Source organism: Manihot esculenta, chromosome 6 (genome assembly GCF_001659605.2).
Source record: "Manihot esculenta cultivar AM560-2 chromosome 6, M.esculenta_v8, whole genome shotgun sequence".
NCBI lineage: Eukaryota > Viridiplantae > Streptophyta > Magnoliopsida > Malpighiales > Euphorbiaceae > Manihot > Manihot esculenta.
In genome coordinates, this window is record NC_035166.2 from 21,060,655 (window position 1) to 21,079,515 (window position 18,861).

At 38.5% G+C, this 18,861-nt stretch overlaps 1 protein-coding gene and 1 pseudogene across 1 annotated transcript; one reads left to right on the top strand and one right to left on the bottom strand.

The window, feature by feature from the left end:
• Positions 1-1,644: 1,644 nt before the first annotated feature.
• Positions 1,645-16,716, bottom strand: LOC122723873 (annotated as a pseudogene).
• Positions 16,717-16,967: 251 nt separating this feature from the next.
• Positions 16,968-18,350, top strand: LOC122723776 (flavonol 3-sulfotransferase-like). The gene has a single exon (XM_043957206.1). The coding sequence runs from the start codon at positions 17,058-17,060 to the stop codon at positions 18,234-18,236; it is 1,179 nt and encodes a 392-aa protein (XP_043813141.1). The 5' UTR covers positions 16,968-17,057; the 3' UTR covers positions 18,237-18,350.
• The last annotated feature ends 511 nt before the right edge of the window (positions 18,351-18,861 follow it).

Genomic DNA, 18,861 nt, shown 5'->3' on the forward strand with positions numbered 1-18,861 from the left:
GAAAAAAATCGAAAAAATCGAACCGAATCTATTAGTGATAATAATATATTTTTTCAATAATATAGAAAAATTAAATCATATTAAAATTAAAATATTTTAATTAAATTTTAAAATATTAAAAATAAAGTGTAAAAATAAAAAAATTATTAAAAATTAAAATCGATCAAATTGAATCGAATCGAACTGAATTAAACTGATTTGATTCGATTCGGTTTCTGATCAAAATCAATTTGATTCTGTTTCATAAATACTAAAATTTTAATTTTTAATTTATTCGATTTAGTTCGATTTTAAATCGAATCGACCGAATGCTCACCCCACATGATGTAGTGGCATGATAAGTATAATTTTGCCTACCATTTTATCCGTGTTTGAGACTCCACCCAATTTTGCTGCTGGAAAAGTCTAGAGAATGCAATGGTGATTATTTTATTAATCAGATTTTGTTGAATTCAGATATTTTATTTATATTTTTATTACTCGAATTTATTTATATAGTAATTTAATTTTATAATCGTTTTATAAATATATATATATATATATATATATATATATATATATATATATATATATATATATATATATATATATATATATATATATATATATATAGATTTATTGATAGAGAATAAATTATATTTGAAAAGTGTTTTTATAAAAAATTATTTTATATAATTTAAAAAATAAAATATATTAGTAAAAATTTTTATATGAAAGTTTAGATAAAATTTTTAAAAGAAAAAATGATTTGATTTTTTTATTAATTAATTTTTGAACAAAATAAATCGCAATGGAAATCTTGAAATTGGTGAAACTCGAGTTTATCTAGTTCGATCACTATTAAAATTATTTAATAAAGATGTAAATAAAAGCAAGTTTGAAATTGTATTTTTTTTTTAAATTTAATTCGAAATGTAAACAATGTATTCCTTTACTCGATTGAATTCAAGTAACGTAGGAATTGAATTTAAGTAGCTTTTGAATTTCTTACTTACCCCTTTAATTTAAAGATAATTTATAATTTAGTCCTTCTACTTTAGTGAAATACAATCTTTCGTTCCTGTATTTTAAAAAATAGTCAATTTAATCATTCATATTTAAAAAAATTATAAAATAGTTTCTACTGTCAAATTTTCAATTAACCTTCTATTTATTTTGATAAAAATAACTAAACTACCATTTTCTCCTCGTCCTTCTCCTTCTTTTTCCCGATCCTTTTTATCCTTTTCTCCTCATCTTTCTCCTCTTCCTCCTCCTCCTCCTTCTTCTTCTTCTTCTTTTTCTTCTTCTCCTTCTCTTTCTTTTCCCGATCCTTTCTCCTCCTTCTCCTCCTCCTCCTCCTCCTCCTCCTTATTCTTCTTCTTCTGTGTTGGGATGGAATAAATACTGTTTAGTTGAATTTTTTTACTTAAATGGTAATTTAGTCATTTTCATTAAAATAAACGAAAAGTTAAATTAAAAATTTAACTGTAGGAACTATTTTACAGTTTTTTTAAATGTGAATTATTAAATTGACGATTTTTAAAACAGAGGGACGAAAAATTATATTTCACTAAATCAAAGGGACTAAACTATAATATATCCTTAATTTAATTCAACTAAATATTAGAAAAAAGAAAAAGTGCAAAGGCCCCACGAAACAGATGAAGTAATCAACTTCCATTTAGTGATACTGTACATCAGTGAAGAGAATTAAGAAGCAGCTTATGGCGTTTATATGGTTAGTAGTTAGGAAGTGAAAAAGAGTGTTCGGGAACAGTTAGAAAGGGCTGACTCTACGAGCCACCTGCAGCATGAGTTCAGGAACAAGGCGTCTTCTTGGAGGAGCCACTGCATCTTTGGCCTGGGCTTCTGGATCTCCAGAATGAACTATTGCAACTAAGTCTTCAAACATCTGATCATTGCCGCCTCTCATTGGATCCTGAAAGCCATATCCATATAATTCACATATTAATATAAAAAATTAAACACCCCAGCAAACATTAAACATGTACATGCATGCCATGCATACTTAATTGGGGCAGAAAATCAGCAGGAAGAACAAATATAACAATCCCTCATTTTCAACATACTAGATATGTTCCAAGGAAATCTGACAACTAAGAGTGGAAGTGATCTATCTATAAGCCTCTTTGTCATTGAGGTTTGAAAGTGGCTTTCCAAAAAAAAGCATCATCTTAGATCCCGTTGAAAAAAGATGTTTTGTTATTTGGTACTTTTATAAGTTATGTAAAAAAAATCAATTTTTAATATTTCCTAAATATTATATTTACAAAAGTTTTTCTCAGCAGTTCTATCAACAATACCAAACAGGGCCTATGTATTGGCAAACAAGTCAGAGGCAGAAATTCCTAATCAACAAGTGCAGTATTGGCCAAACCAATAAACTAGAACAGAACCATTGTAAGAATCCCTTGCCTGAAGGAAAACATCTGTGTGAGTCTTCCCTTCATATAAAATTGATTCAGCTCTAACTCCAACTCTCTGAAGAGTTTCAGCAAAATTTTTACTGCACAAAAGGGCACGTCAACATGAGCCTGCAAAGCTTTTTATAACATGCACGGAAGTCATATTCGGCTTTCTTATGGAACTTAACAAAAAAATAAATTTGCTAATTATTAGTAGCATTCCACTGAAGATTGTTTGTTCCTTCCATCTATGTCACCAGGGCTGCAGCTTCAATGCAGCTCTGAGGATCAAAAGTGCACCTGCCTCAGACAAAATCATGGGCATGATGGCTATTCAATGTTCACTTTTCAGTTCCAAAGAGGATTATAATCAAATTGCAGTGCAGTAAATGTAAACATATATGTAACAAGCATCACTCACGACCGTGCTCTGCGTACGAAGTAAAAGTGTATACTTCTCCATAAATGTAAACACAGATGCAGTCATGTCTAAATATAATGAGAACAACATGGAGGATTTGTAGTATATTTCCTCCATGATAATATGTTAATATTACTGTAGAACTTAAACAAATACAGAAAAATTACTTATGAATCAGAAAAATTAACTCAAACAACATGCCTCGACAAGCCATAAACAATTTAGGTTCAGAAAAGAATACTGAACAGATGCAAAAGAAAAACATTTCCTTCATGGGAAAACTAACCTGGCATCACATGGAATGGAATAATCTGCAGTACCATGAAAAAGAACTATAGGGGGTAAGAGAGAAACTGCATTCTTCAAGTTGGGGTCCTGTACAATTACTTCAGGAGAAAATCTTTCTAAAGATTCTTCACCTTCCATTATGCTGCATAAAAAATTGAAGCCACGAGCATATTAAAATGATAGATAGAAAGCGGTGTTAACTAAAGAATACAAAAACTAGAGCATTTTTTCAAATCATGCAAAAATGGAGAATTATTTTCTAAAACATGCAGAATCCGAAAATATTTTCGGATTCTGTGTGTCAACACAAAGTGTTCGCCAGTCATACTGGCGAACAAGCTTGTTCGACATCCCTGCTGGCGAAGAAGGGAGAGTTCGCCACCCATGGTGGCGAACTCTATCTTCCTCAGCTTGTTCGCCACTATGAGTGGTGGCGAACAAGCTCGGCCGGGCCATGGGAGCATATTCGTGGGACGCCAGCTTGGCGGAAAGAATTGTTCGCCACTTAAAGTGGCGAACAATTTTCCTGCCTGGCATGTTCGCCACCCAAGGTGGCGAACATGCTCAAATTGTACCAAAAGAAAAGTGTTGGCCACTGTCAGTGGCCAACACTTTTCTCACATCACATGCATGCAGTTGCATGCCACTTTTCTCACATCACATGCATGCAGTTGCATGCATGTGATGCCACAGGATTTTGTTTGCCACTGACAGTGGCGAACACTTTTAGTTTGCATGCATGAAATTCTTGTAAAAATAAAATTTTTAAAATAAATATATATTTAAAAAATTTAGAAAAATTAATAAAATTTTATACTAAATTAAAATATATTTATTAATATTAATTAAAATATATTAATATTAAATTTTTTTTGTATACTTAAAATTATATATTTTTATCAATTAATCACTTATTTCTAATTTTATTATAAAATTAATTTTTTATAATATTATTATTATAATATTTAAATTTAAATTATCTAATCTATTATTTAGTAAATGTATATATTTTAAAAATAAAATATTTTATAAATTTAAATAGTGTATGAAAAAATTTTTATTATTAAAATATTATATATATATTTTTAGTTTTAAAAAATTAAAATTTATTATACTATTAAAAATAAAATTTAATATTTTTAAAATAAATATAAATTAAGAGATAATAAAATTTATATTTTTTGAAAATATTTAATATATTTTATTTATTTATTTTAATAAAATAATATTATTTTTTTATTTTGAAATAGTGCCCTATTCTTATGCCTGCTGTACCATGCACGCAGGTTTTGACTAAAACAAATTTCTACACTGCATGCATGTGACCACAGAGCGAACAAATTCTTGTAAAAATAAAATTTTTAAAATAAATATATATTTAAAACATTTAGAAAAATTAATAAAATTGTATACTAAATTGAAATATGTTTATTAATATTAATTAAAATATATTAATATTAAATTTATTTTGTAAACTTAAAATTATATATTTTTTATCAATTAATCACTTATTTCTAATTTTATTATAAAATTAATTTTTTATAATATTTAAATTTAAATTATTTAATCTATTATTTAGTAAATTTAAATATTTTAAAATTAAAATATTTTATAAATTTAAATAGTGTATGAAAAATTTTTTATTATTAAAATATTATATATATATTTTACAAGAATTTCATGCATGCAAACTAAAAGTGTTCGCCACTGTCAGTGGCGAACAAAATCCTGTGAGTTGCATGCATGTTGCATGCATGTGATGTGAGAAAAGTGTTGGCCACTGACAGTGGCCAACACTTTTCTTTTGGTACAATTTGAGCATGTTCGCCACCTTGGGTGGCGAACATGCCAGGCAGGAAAATTGTTCGCCACTTTAAGTGGCGAACAATTCTTTCCGCCAAGCTGGCGTGCCACGAATATGCTCCCGTGGCTCGGCCGAACTTGTTCGCCACTCATAGTGGCGAACAAGCTGAGGAAGATAGAGTTCGCCACCATGGGTGGCGAACTCTCCCTTCTTCGCCATCAGGGGTATCGAACAAGCTTGTTCGCCAGTATGACTGGCGAACACTTTGCGTTGACACACAGAATCCGAAAATATTTTCGGATCCTGCATGTTTTAGAAAATAATTCTCCATTTTTGCATGATTTGAAAAAATGCTCCAAAAACTACAGTTTAACAAGAAAACAAAGATGTATACCCTAGAAAGATGGAACGGTACAAACCACGGCTATGGAAGTAATCTACTAGGTTCAACAAATTGTACCTGTTTGCAAATGTTAAAGGAAAAACTCTATTTAAATGAAGAGGGTTTCTCAAAAAAAGCAGTGAGGAGAAGTCATAGAATTCAGTTCAGCATTTAACAAAAGCTAACCCTCCGGATAGACCAAAGTAAGTCATAATCTGGGAAGCCCTCCAAGTAACACTTTCTCCTTCACTGGCCTCCTTGATTGCCTGCTCCACGAGAGCACAAGCAGCAATATGTGCACCAGCCGATTGTCCCATTAAGTAAATCCTACCAAAAAGAATACAAACATTATAACACAATTATCCTTTAGCAGAAAATTAGAACGTTACTCAAGAATTCAGATATTAGAGGAAATAAGTGACGAAAGTTCAATTACCTGTTAGGATCACCTCCATATTGAGCAATGTTGTTGCAGACAAACGAGATGCCTTGAGAAGCATCCTTCACCATGTCACTCATGGTTCCCTAAGGGAAATTTCTGCACAAATGATTTACTTAGGAGAACAGGGTAACTGGTGATCATGTGATATTCACCTAGAAGGATAACCATTTACAAATAAATGGATACTAAAGTAACTTTAGGTAATGGTCAATGCATCATTATCGATTTACAAAAACCAAAAATAGGAAAAACCAGCTAAATTGTGACCTATCATTAACACTAAGTCATTTTTCAGTCAAACACTGTTTCTCCAGAGTAGAAAAATTTTAGTTAATAAGCGCAGAATATAATCTTATTGGCTCAAATAAAATGGAATCACCTGTAATCTATACAAGCCACTATGATGTCTCTTTCTGATAACTGTTTTCCTAGAAGAGAACCCCATGCTTTATAACTGCATCAACATAAAAGAGCATCTTAAAGCACATCAAGGACCAAGGATAAATGACGCAAGGAAATATGACTTGATAATAAAATTTACGGAATTAGAAAAAAACAAAAATGTGCAATGCCTAATTAGCTGCTAATTGTTGAATAAGAAAAACTCATTGAATCATTTACTTCTAGTTTTATATTGTTTCTGTTATAGATTATAGAAAGTAAATATTTTAATATAACAAGTAAATATTGATAGATGGATTAATTGCTTAATCTTAGGATTCTATAATCATAGCCTTGATTTTCCTTCCTGTTTAGATACCGTCTTTTATATATAAATAGGTTGTAATCTTTATTATGAAATATAACAACAAATATTATCTTTCTACATGGTATCAGAGCCAGAGCCTGGTTTGTAGAGATTTTTTTTTTCTCTCCCGTCAAGTTTTAAATTTTCGGAGACTCAAAACTCCTGTTCTTTTGTGTTATCCATCTAGAATAATATTTGTCTCTCACCGTTCACCTAAAGAGAATGCCAAAGTCGCCTTGCAGCTCCCTTATCAGATTTGTGGTTCGTTTGCAGTTTGGATGTTGGGTGGAGGCGTCTTTTTGATACTATTTATTTGGGTTACCCATAAAGAGTAACTTTTGGAGACTTAGGGCTCTGTTTATTTGGGTTACCCATAAAAGGGTAATATTTGGAGACTTAGGGCTCTGTTCTTTTGGGTTACTCATAAAGGGTAATGTTTGGAGACTTAGGGTTCTGTTCATTTAGGTTACTCATAAAGGGAAGCTTAGGGTTCTGTTCATTTGGGTTACTCATAAAGGTAACGTTTAGAGACATAGGGCTCTGTTCATTTGGGTTACTAATAAAGAGTAACATTTGGAGACTTAGGGCTCTGTTCATTTGGTTTACTCATAAAGAGTAATATTTGGGAAATATTTAGAGACTTAGAGCTCTGTTCATCGGTACTGTTCACGGAAATTATTCATCGAGTTACTCATGAAGGGTAACATTTGGAGACTTAGGGCTCTGTTCATTTGGGTTACTCATGAAGGGTACCATTTGGAGACTTAGGGCTCTATTCATTTGGGTTAGTCGTAAAAGGTAATATTTAGAGATAGGGTTCTGTTCATTTGGGTTATCTATAAAGGGTAACATTTGGAGATTTAGGCCTCTGTTCATCGAGTACCGTTCACGGGTGATGATCTGAGATCCAGGAAATAGGGTTTTACAAGGGTTCTGTAAAACTGGCAAAAAACTTCCCCTAGAGGAGAATATTTCTCCTTTTATATGTTTCCTTTTGTCCGCTAGTGACGTGTAACAGAATGTGTGTCATTGGGCCACTTGTCCCTGTCACTTTGATATGGACGTACGAGGAAATCAGATCGCTGCCCCCATGCGCAACGGCCCCTGATTCTCCCGGACGCGCGTACGGGTGGTCCCACCAGGCGAGTGGGCTGGTCGCCCTTCTTCCTCTGGGCTAGGCTGAAAGATGGGATTAGAGTTGAGCCTGGAGAGGACCTGATCACCGGGCCATAAAGGCTGAGCCGGCTTGATTATGGAGTCAGAATAGAGCCCGGTCTCAAGGCTGAGCGGGCTGACGTGCTGAGCCTGGATCATAAGGGAGGCCTGAGGGCCTCTAAGTAATGGAGTGATATCATGGGCTTGGCCCTAGACCGGGGTGGAGAAATCCAGCGGTCATCAATTGCCCCTTTACCTTCTCGTCAGTTATTGTCCGGCTGATGAGGGGGTAAATACCGAGAGTAATAATGACCGCGCAGCCTAAAGGACAGGTCTACTCAGAACATCTCTTCGCCTCATCACTGTTTCAAATTTCAAATTCTCTCTGTCTTCTCGAAACCTTTGCCTTCTTCTATCTTCTGCGTGATTTGCCTATATCGTCTTTCTGCCTCAGCCACTTTCAAGGTACGCTATTCTCTTTGTCCTTCCATGGATAGCCCAAAAATTCCCGACGTTCTTAGAGTAGAGTCAAATGTCACTCTGTCTGTCCTAAAAAATTTCTTCTCTAGGGAGTACTCAGATACCCCTCTCTTTCGTATTCGGGCCCCCTACACGAACGAGAGGATCGTTCTTCCTGATCCTCCTCCTTCCGACCTAATCGATCCCCAAAAGGATATTAGCCTGGTCTTTTTTGCTAAACAGAGGGAGTTTGGCTTAACCTTCCCCTTTTCTCCTTTCTTTACTGAGGTCTTCCGGTACTTCAAGATAACTCCTCGGATGCTAGTTCCCAATTTCATTCTGTTCATGTCCTCCTTTGAATCTGTATGTCTGAGCTGGGGGTTCACACCCACGGTGCATTTGTTTGTTTCTTTCTTCCGATTAGTCAGAGCAATCCAGGGTTTTTATTATTTTTCCCCTCGGGGGGGCTTTCAATCTTTTCGGGTCATAAAGACTCAATAAAGGGCTGGATGGAGGGCTTTACAGTAGTGGAGCTTAAGAAGGAGTCCGGGCTCATCTGGGACCTAGAACTCTCCTAGGAGGATGTTTCACTGAACTGCAATGACCTGCCCCAGCTGAGCCTTACTGAGCAGGTCGGATATATTCGACTGACTTCTGTTAAAAAGAAGTATGATGTCGAGAAGTGTATGTTTGTGTCTAATCTTCGTGATATTAGAGACGCGGGTACTTTACTCCACTTAGCTGTGTCGTTTTGCCTTTATAATCTGTGTGGCTTGTTACCTTACTTTGTATCGATTTTGGATTTTTGCAGCTTCCGAAGTGAAGATGGACCAGATCAAGCCCCCTAAGAACCTTATACTGTCCCGGGAGAGCATGGATGCTCTCTTGGCTGGGCAATCTGTGAAGGAGGCTACTCAAAGAGTAGCCGAGGTTATTTCTTCCAGGTCGGTTACTCGACCTCCTCCTCCCCCAGCATCTTCTCAGGCTCCCAGACTGAGTTCCCGACGTAGCAAGTCGTCTCGACCTTCCAGCCGCAGCAGATCGAGCTCGGCCCACCAGTCTTCTCAAGCCCCCCGGCCTCGACGCTCTTCTTCTGAGAGGACGAAAGAGGCTCCAAGAGTTATTTCTGAAGTGGCTGAGGAAACCGGGCTGGCGAGGACGGACCCTATCCTTCCTCCTGTGGATACTTCTGCTGTGGGACTTGAGGTCTCCATTACTGAAGAGGAAGCTCCAGGAAAAAGAAAAGAGGTTATTCTTGTAGATGAAGATGTTCAGGAGGCCCCTACTGGAGATGCCCCTGCTCCTGATGAGGTTGGATCCGGCCTTGCCAGTGATGGAAGTGTCACAGAGAAGGCCGGGGACAAGCGTCCTGCCCTCTCCGAAGTACCGGTCCCAGCTCCTGCTCGGAAGAAATCCAGGGCTTCCAAGGGATCAGCTCCAGCTCTCCCTCCTCTTGAGAAGGAGAAGGATGTTCCTGTGATACCCCTGTTGTCTGCTCCTGACAACGACATTTTGAACGCAGAGGACATCACCCACTAGTCTCCCGCAAGTATTGTCGCTGAAATTATCAAGGAGCGAATGTTTGGTGGCATCATAGAGGCTTCAGACCCACGCCTGCTTGCTCTCACTGGTCTTCTAGCTAGTTCTACCAGGGAGCAGGCAGCGTTCCGGTCTCGACCTCGGGGGGAGCTGGGAGATACGATCAGGGAGATGCTCCTGATGGTAAGTCGTTCGTTCTGGTTTCTGCTCGTATTCTAATTTTCTTTGTTTCTTTGTTATGACAGCTTTTTCTTTTTGCACTAGGTGATGGGCCTCTTCATGGAGGTGGACGCTCGTGACCACTCTCTTCGGGAGTTTATGGATCGCCAGGTTGAGGAGGCCCGTTTAGAGGAAAATCTGTCTGCCACCAGTGACGCCCGGGGTAATCTGGCCGCAGCCCATGAGCACGCCAAGTCCCTAGAGGCAGAGTTATCTCATGCCCGAAGGGTTCTTAAAGAGTCTGACGAGAGGGCAGCTGCAGCAGAGGTCCGTTGTGAGGAAGTTCTGAAGTAGCTGTCCTCCGCAGTGGATGCTCTACGTGAGAGGGACGAGACCGTGAGCCAGAAGGAGGAGGTCCAGCGCCAGTACGAGCAGCTGAAGGTAAAATTTGATGCCATTCTGGCTCAAAAGAGTGAAGCCGTAGCTCGGGTTGTGGTCCTGAAGCAGGAGCTGAGCAAGCAAGCTGATAGTGTTAAGGGTTTGACTTTGGTGGCAGAGGAGTCCAAACTTCAGAATCAGCAACTCTGCCAACAAGTCAAATCCTTGGAGACGAGGTGCTCAGCTTTGCTTGAAGAGGTCAAATTGGCTGAGGACAGGGTCCAGCTGGAGGTTGAGAAGTGTCTTAGGGAGTATAAGGAGTCCCCCGAGCTGAAGAAGGAGATTCAGCAGGCCTGTGAAGCTCACCTCCAAGATTATACAAGTTCTTCTGAATTTAAAGCCAAGATAGCTAAGGCCTGTGAGAGGCGACTTGCGGAATTTCAAGGCTCTAATGAAATGAAGACTGTCGTATGGAATAAGGGCTTCCGCATGTTCGTCTCTGGGTACAATCGGGGCCTAAGGACAGCCAAATACGCTCCCTCTACCCCATTGGCTGAACTCCGAGCTGCAGAGGAAGACTCTGATGGCAAGGCGGTGCTTTATGAGGAGGATGACAGACCTTTGCCCAAAGGGGGTCCTCGTACTGCAGCTGGGCCTTCTGAGGCAGGCGCCGAGCTAGGAGATGGAGATGCTGGGTCTCGAGGGCTGGAGGTCGTGCCTTTTGTGGGCATTGGGGAGTCCGAGCCAGAAGGTGCTGGGCCTCCCACAGACCGTAATGTAAATAATATAAATGTAGATAGTACAGAAAGTAATGTTGATGTTAATGCCCCTAGACATGTAAGTCCTTTAAGGACTGTTTTTCCTTTAGTAGAGTAGACTGCAAAGTAGGTTGTATTTACTTTTTTTTTAATGATATTTGATTTTTGTGTTTGGTATTTTGAATTATTTTAATTGTATTCATACTTGAGCTGTTTTTATCTCCTCAATGGGCTACTTATTCTGTCTAAACAGTCTAATTTGTTTAATTTTAAAGATTGACGAATAAAACACTTAGGAGGTGTTTAATGAATCTTATAAGGAATTAACTACATTACCTTTCATTTCTTGCCCCTCAGTTAATCAGGACTGAAAACTTAGCAAGAGACTTAGTCTCTGACTTATAAATTTATCTATTTTACTAAGGCATTCGTTTGTAAGCTCTTTCCGAGCTGGACTAGCCGTACCCGTGAGCTCTGTTTTCAACAGTGGGTTGAACTCTTGACTTATGAGTTTTTATGATTCATGTAAGGACATTCTCATTTTCCTTTTATTACTTCGCTACTATGAGCTCGGGCACATAGCCTTTACTTAATAACAATAAGTCAGATCATGTACCTTTAAAGGTGATGAGCAGGGCTGGCTTCTTTGCTTCTAGTTCTGGTTTGACAAAAGCTGAAGCTGGGGTCTCATCTGCTCATGCCCTTGGATTTCTCCTCGAGTTGCCCTCTTTACCTCCTCAGCCTTTATTACATGAGTGGTGAGGGGGAAAAGCCCATGACTTCATTTGGAATGGCGCTGCTTTATTTTAGACGATTTTACCTCTCTGTCTGGTAATGAGCTCGGAATATATATATATATATATATATATATATATATATATATATATATATATATATATATATATATATATATATATATATATATATATATATATATATATAATGTGAGTTAATCCGAGCTGTGGGCGGGATCATTTGCTTTTGTCGTGAGTTCATCCATTCAGCGGATTAAGGAGCTCGAATTTTTGTTCTTTGCTTGGGCTTTTGCACTACAGCTTTTGTGCTATCTGTGTGACGGGCTCAGGAGTTAGGAAATTCATCTTCCTCATTGTGAAGTCAATACTTAATTTCTTGCTTTCTTGACGAGCCTTATACGGGCTGTGTTTCAGGGATCCTGGTCATGTTTGCTTTGGAGATCTTGGAGATCCTGCCGGCCGTTTTTGCTCCAGGAGATCTGACGGGATCCTGGCCGTTTTTGCTCCAGGAGATCTCTTTGTCTCAAGGAGGTCTTCTACCTCCAGGAGGTCTCTTTGTCTCAATGAGGTCTTCTGACATCTGTTCTTTTCTTTTCCTGAGAGAGTTAATACTCACAATAATAGAGTTAATAATTGCATTTATAAGATGGTGTTATTTCATGTCTTCATAGTACAAGAATTTCTTTTCACAAATATTCTAAGGAAAATACCTCTCTAGCTTGTTCAACCTTTTGTTCCTCCAACGACCATGTTGATGGTTCCACTGGACCCATCATTCACCGGCCCTGCTCCCACTCTCCTGAATGTCTACCCTGCTGGGTTCGGCTGAGGCCTTTGTTCTTCCGGTTTCTTTATAAAGTTCTTGAGGTGTCCCCTCTTTATCAGCCTCTCGATCTCAGCAATCAACTGGAAGCAGTTATTGGTGTCATGGCCGTGCGTGCGATGGTACTGACAATATTTATCAGGATCTCGCTGGTTTGCTTCCGTTTTCATCGGCCTGGGCCATTGGAGGAACTCCTTATCCTGGATGGCCATGAGCACTTCGGCTTTAGAGGCATTGAGAGGGGTCGGTTTCTCTGGAACCCACGGAGGGAGTGACCTCTGTTCTGAGACCCGAGGAGGGAGAGGTCTTTGGTCCCTTCGATCCCAGGGTTGTCTGTAAGGCTCAGGCCTCTTGCCATGCTTTTTCTCATGCCTCTCCGGCCTCCCTTCCTCCGGTGCTTTCCCCTTATCTGTTGCTCCCCTGGCGAACCTGCTTGTCACCAAGGCGTCATCCTGCCTTATGTATTTTTCAGCCCACTTCATCAGCTCGGCCAGTGAGGTCGGAGGCTTCCTGCTCAATGAGCCAAAGAACTCAGCTGAGGTCGTTCCCTTCTGCATGGCTTCCACCGCCCTTCCCTCATCGAGCTCGGGGATCTGTAGGGCCTCCGTATTGAAACGGGCGACGTACTCCCTGAGCGATTCGTCTCTTCTCTGCCTGATCCTCTCCAGGTAGCTCGTCTTCCTATCTGCGGGAACCCCGGTGATAAACCGGCTAATGAAGCAAGTGGCCAGATCTCCAAAGCTGTTGACACTTCCAGCCTCAAGGCTGTTGAACCACGCTCGTGCTGGCCCCGAGAGCGTCGTAGGGAATACCTTGCACATCAAGGCATCTGAAAGAGTTTGCAGCTCCATGAAAGTCTTATAGTTCAAGACGTGCTCTCGGGGATTCCCCGCTCAGGCCTCTCGGCCATAGGTGGCATCATAAACTTCTTGGAAACAGTCTCCTGCTGCACCCACTTCGAGAAGGGTGAAGAGGTGGGCAAGAGAGTCTGGTTCTGATCCCTCGTTCCCAGCTCGGCCAAGAGCTGCTCTCTCATCTTTTGCAGCTTTTGGTCTACACTCTCATCTTCCTGCCTGGGCGTCTTCTCCAGACGGTATTCCTTCTCTTCCACTTCGCTTCTCGTCCACTTTGTTGTTTCCGCAGAATAACTGTCGGCCCCATCGTTCTCAATCATCTCTCTTATTCTCCTTCCATGAACCCTGGCCTCCGGTTCTTCCTCTTCCCCAGCTCTTCTCTTCCTTTCTCCGGTTTCACGGCTAACTGTTTGGGGATGGTTGTGGGTAGGTTGAGGTTCATTGGTCTGGGGCTCTTCTACCACTGGCAATACGTTTGCTGGGGTGCTAAGGCCCCGTTGCTGCATTATCTGCCCCAACCAGTGGGCGGTGTCTTGTAGTTGGAGGGCCATGGTTTGGAGGTCCTGGTTGGACAAGGTAGCGGTGGAAGCATTCCCTGCCAAGCTTGGCGAGGGGTTGAAAGGGATTGGTGTTTGGTTGTTTGGTGTTGTAGGACTAGAAAAGGAGAACTGCTGCCCCTTTTGGGCAGAGCTCAGGTCATTTGGAGTGACGTTGTTTTCATTGTGGTTAGCCATTGTGGATCTCAGTGGGTATTATAAGAGTGGAACTCCGGCAATGAAAAGATCTCCTTCGTTCCCACAGATGACGCCAATTGATGATCTGAGATCCATGAAATAGGGTTTTACAAGGGTTCTGTAAAACTGGCAAAAAACTTCCCCTAGAGGAGAATATATCTCCTTTTATATGTTTTCTTTTGTCCGCTAGTGACGTGTAACAGAATGTGTGTCATTGGGCCACCTGTCCCTATCACTTTGATATGGACGTACGAGAAAATCAGATTGCTGCCCCCATGCGCAACGGCCCCTGATTCTCCCGGACGCGCGTACGGGTGGTCCCACCAGGCGAGTGGGCTGGTCGCCCTTCTTCCTCTGGGCTAGGCTGAAAGATGGGATTAGAGCTGAGCCTGGAGAGGACCTGATCACCGGGCCATAAAGGCTGAGCCGGCCTGATTATGGAGTCAGAATAGAGCCCGGTCTCAAGGCTGAGCGGGCTGACGTGTTGGGCCTGGATCATAAGGGAGGCCTGAGGGCCTCTAAGTAATGGAGTGATATCATGGGCTTGGCCCCAGACCGGGGTGGAGAAATCCAGCGGTCATCAACGGGAATTATTCATCGGGTACTGTTCACGAGTACTGTTCATCGGATACTATTCACGAGTACTGTTCATGGATTCGAAATTCTATTCACAATAGAGTGATTAGTCTTATTAATCATTCTGAATTTGTTAAAGAATTAATGGAGTATTTGGAATTTCTATATTCTGGCAAAGGGAATATTTCTCGTATTTATGATGTGTGTAAGGCGTTTTACAAAGTTGAGAAAATGTAGTCTCCCGTTCTAATGCTGAACCTGAATGTCGAGTCATGACAAAAACCATTTGTAAAGTTTTGTGGGTACGTCGACTATTGGAAGAAATTGGGTTCACAAATTCGATATTTGCTAAGTTGTATGGGACGAGTTGATTATAAATGTAACAAGTTGGACATGATTAACCTTTATGTTCCAACTTGAGGGGGAGTGTTATAGATTATAGGAAGTAAATATATTAATATAACAAGTAAATATTGATAGATGAGTTAGTTGCTTAATCTTAAGATTCTATAATCATAGAATTGATTTTCCTTCCTGTTTAGATATCGTCTTTTATATATAAATAGGTTGTAATCTTTATTATGAAATACAACAACAAATATTATCTTTCTATAGTTTCAGAACTGGAATAAATCTTATAATCTACCTGACAGTCATGCAACTACTTATATAACACTCGCTGTTGCTTAAGATTATTAACTTCCAAACTGGCACAACGTCAGGAACAATTAGCTAGCTCTTTCAAATCCAAACATTGACCGGAAAGATCAAAAGGATACTTACCCAATAATCCAGGCGCTCCACCAGTTACAAATACAACAATTGGCTTTGGCCCATCAGTATTTCTTGGTTGATCACCATACACTATACTTCTTAGGACCTGTCTAGAGAAAAAATAGTAACATCCAACTGCAAAAGACTGGCAGACTAGTTATAATTCACTGAATCTTATAGCCCAAGACACATTTATAGATAAAACATACATATATGAGGACTATAATGTGACACTAAACTAAGTCTTAGAGATTCACATATATGCAAGACATTGTAATGTTGTGTATTTTTTTTTTTTAGTGGGAAAGGTATTAACTGTTACAGCCAATGTATAAATTCTTTTTGTAGCAGTAATAGCCATTTTGGCCATTACTTTGATATTACCAGTAAACTAATGGCCCTTACCCATACAAAAGGTATATATATTCTTCTCTACCAAAGATTGGAATTCATGTCTTTTCCTACCCTTCTAGCCACTTATTCTTCTCTGCCAAAGATTAGAATTCATGTCTTTTGCCACCCATCTAGTGGCTCAGCCCCCATTTCGAGTTTTCAACTCTAATACTTGGAAAATCTCACCATTTGAAATTAATGCTTAATTAAAGTTAGGAACAAGGAAAAATCAAATGAAGAGGAGCCTTCTACATACATTCCTTGAAAGAGTTGTATTTTTTTTTTTTTTCATTTTCTTTTGTTGCTTACTTGCACTTACAAATTTATTGTTAAAAACGAGTGATTGAATGCTATACTCATGGAGTAAAATATTATACACTAATTTGCTAGATTTACACTTTTTCCAAAAATTTACAATTACTTTCATAATTTCTTTTCATAAATCACACATATACTTGAAATTCAACTATAAACTAGAAGTTTAGCTCAAAGGCAAGAGTAGACACTCTTTTTGGTGGTAACAAGTTAGATCTTTATCCTCTATTGTGTTTTTGGGCGAGTTACTTGAGTTGATTGTTAACAATCAAAACAAATCTTGGACTCAATGTCTTTATATGATATTTATGCTTATTAGCAGTTGCATTTCTTAATTTTAGTCAACTTAGTTATCATCTATTAGGTTTACTACATTTTGAAAACTTATTCAATGTTTAGATCTTTGTGCAAGTTTAGCATTGGATTTTTGAGCAAGAATATCTCGCAAAGGGTTACTAATGCCACAGACCTTGGATAAAACCTGGCAAAAGCATCAAGGAGTAACAACCAAGGGCAAGAAATCTCATGATCCATTCGTAGCCTACCCAGAAAGAAAATCAATGATCAGGAAATTGGGAATTTGGAATAGAATCATGAAAGCAATTTGCAGATACATATGAAATTCCCAAAGCAAGAAAGCACATAGTGTCACATGAGTATATTACTTCAGTTGTTAGATATCCACATAAATTAACTGATCCTCATGTTAGTTTGATCATATAAGATAATCTCTAATATGCTACTATGAATCTCTAATAGGATTGTGGTCGTGTCTTCCCCCACATCTCCATAACTACAAAAACAGAGAAGCATATTACTAGCTCAGCTGTTCATTCTACAAGCTTCCTTCCTCCATTATCCCTTTCATACATCCTTTCTTTCTTCTTCCCAAATGGATCTTGTTTATGGAAACATGCTACATGCAGTTCCCACCACTGTCGTGACTCCACAATCTTCAAAGAATATTAAAAAGATGAATCCTACGTTGATCTCCCAATGGAATCCATCTCCTCGGGTTCCTAAGATTGTGCAGTCACGACAGCCACGAGGAATCTTTAATGCACTTCCCCTTGTCCATGAAGCTAAGGAAGGAGGTGAAGCAAATGCTCCACTTACCCCGCAGGGCAAGTACAAAGAGATTATGTCAAGATTTCCCAGAAGGGATGATTGGGTCCTGCAGCCTCTTTACCAGTACCAAGGCTTCTGGTACTTCCGGGATTATCTAATCGGCTTGTTGGCTGCTCAAGAAAACTTCAAGCCCCAACCTTCTGATATTGTTCTTTGTACTTATCCCAAAACTGGCACCACTTGGCTTAAGGCTTTAGCTTATGCCATTGTTACCCGCTCTAGATTCAGCGATTCTGAGAACCCATTGCTCGTCAAAGCACCACATGATTGTGTTCCCTTTTTCGAGATTGATGCTGCTAGAAACACATCCAATCGTGACCCACAAGTCCCACTTGTAGCTACTCATATTCCATATACTTCTTTGCCAACCTCCATATCAGAATCTGGTTGTAAACTTGTTTACTTGTGCAGAGACCCTAAGGACGTGCTGATATCTATGTGGCACTTTCTTAGAGGAAAGTTGCCTGAAGGAATTGACAAGGATACATACATCAATTTGAATAATTCGTTTGAGATATTTTGCGAAGGAATTGCTAGCAATGGACCCTATTGGGACCATGTGTTGGGATATTGGAAGGTAAGCGTGGAAAGCCCTGAGAAGGTGTTGTTTTTGGTCTACGAAGACTTGAAGAAGGACACTGTTTCCATCGTTAGAAAGCTGGCTGAGTTCATGGGGTATCCCTTTACCCCAGAGGAAGAGACACGAGGGGTAGTGCAAGAAATCGTGGAGTTGTGCAGTTTCGATAGTTTGAAGAACTTGAAGGCGAACACAAGCGGTGTGTATAGCCCAGATTCCCCATATGCCGTTCGAAACACTGAATTCTTCAGAAAAGGTACCACTGGAGATTGGAAGAATTATTTTAATGAAGAAATGGCTGCTCGTTTGGACCAAATAATAGAGGAAAAACTCAACGGCTCCGGCTTCTCTTTCCTTTCTCGTTAATTCATTACGTATTACTGAAAGTTGAAATTTTTCTTGTCTATATATAATAGGATGTCGGAATAAGCTTCTAAGAAGAACCTCCTGTTCTTCTTTCTTTTTTTTCATATTAGTTATTGCAAAATTATTAAACAGAATAAATTGTCGTTATTTTTAATTCATCTTTGAATTAAGTATACAATAATGATCTATTTTCAAAATATAGAAAGTTAATTGCTTTTTTTAAAATGATTTTTTATAAAATAGCTTAATTTTTCTCAAATATAAAAATAATAATTTTAATTAGCTTAAAAAGTTAAAAAATGTACATATTTATTTTTTTAAAAAAATTCGTAAAATAATACAAAGGCTTAATTTATACAAGTACATAATATATCTATGGTTGTACTCAATATTTTAAGATAAAATTTAATTAAATTATAATTTCTTAAATTTATTCAGCAAGTTAAATCTGTAAATGTTTGTAGTTTACCCTTATATTCTTAAAACTAAATTACAGAGACTTTGACATTTTTTAAAAAATATAAATTAATATTTGTTGTTAGAATTAAAAAATAAAGAATTATTTGTAAATAATTAAAATATTTAATATTTATTAATATTATATAGATGTGAAATTAAAATATAA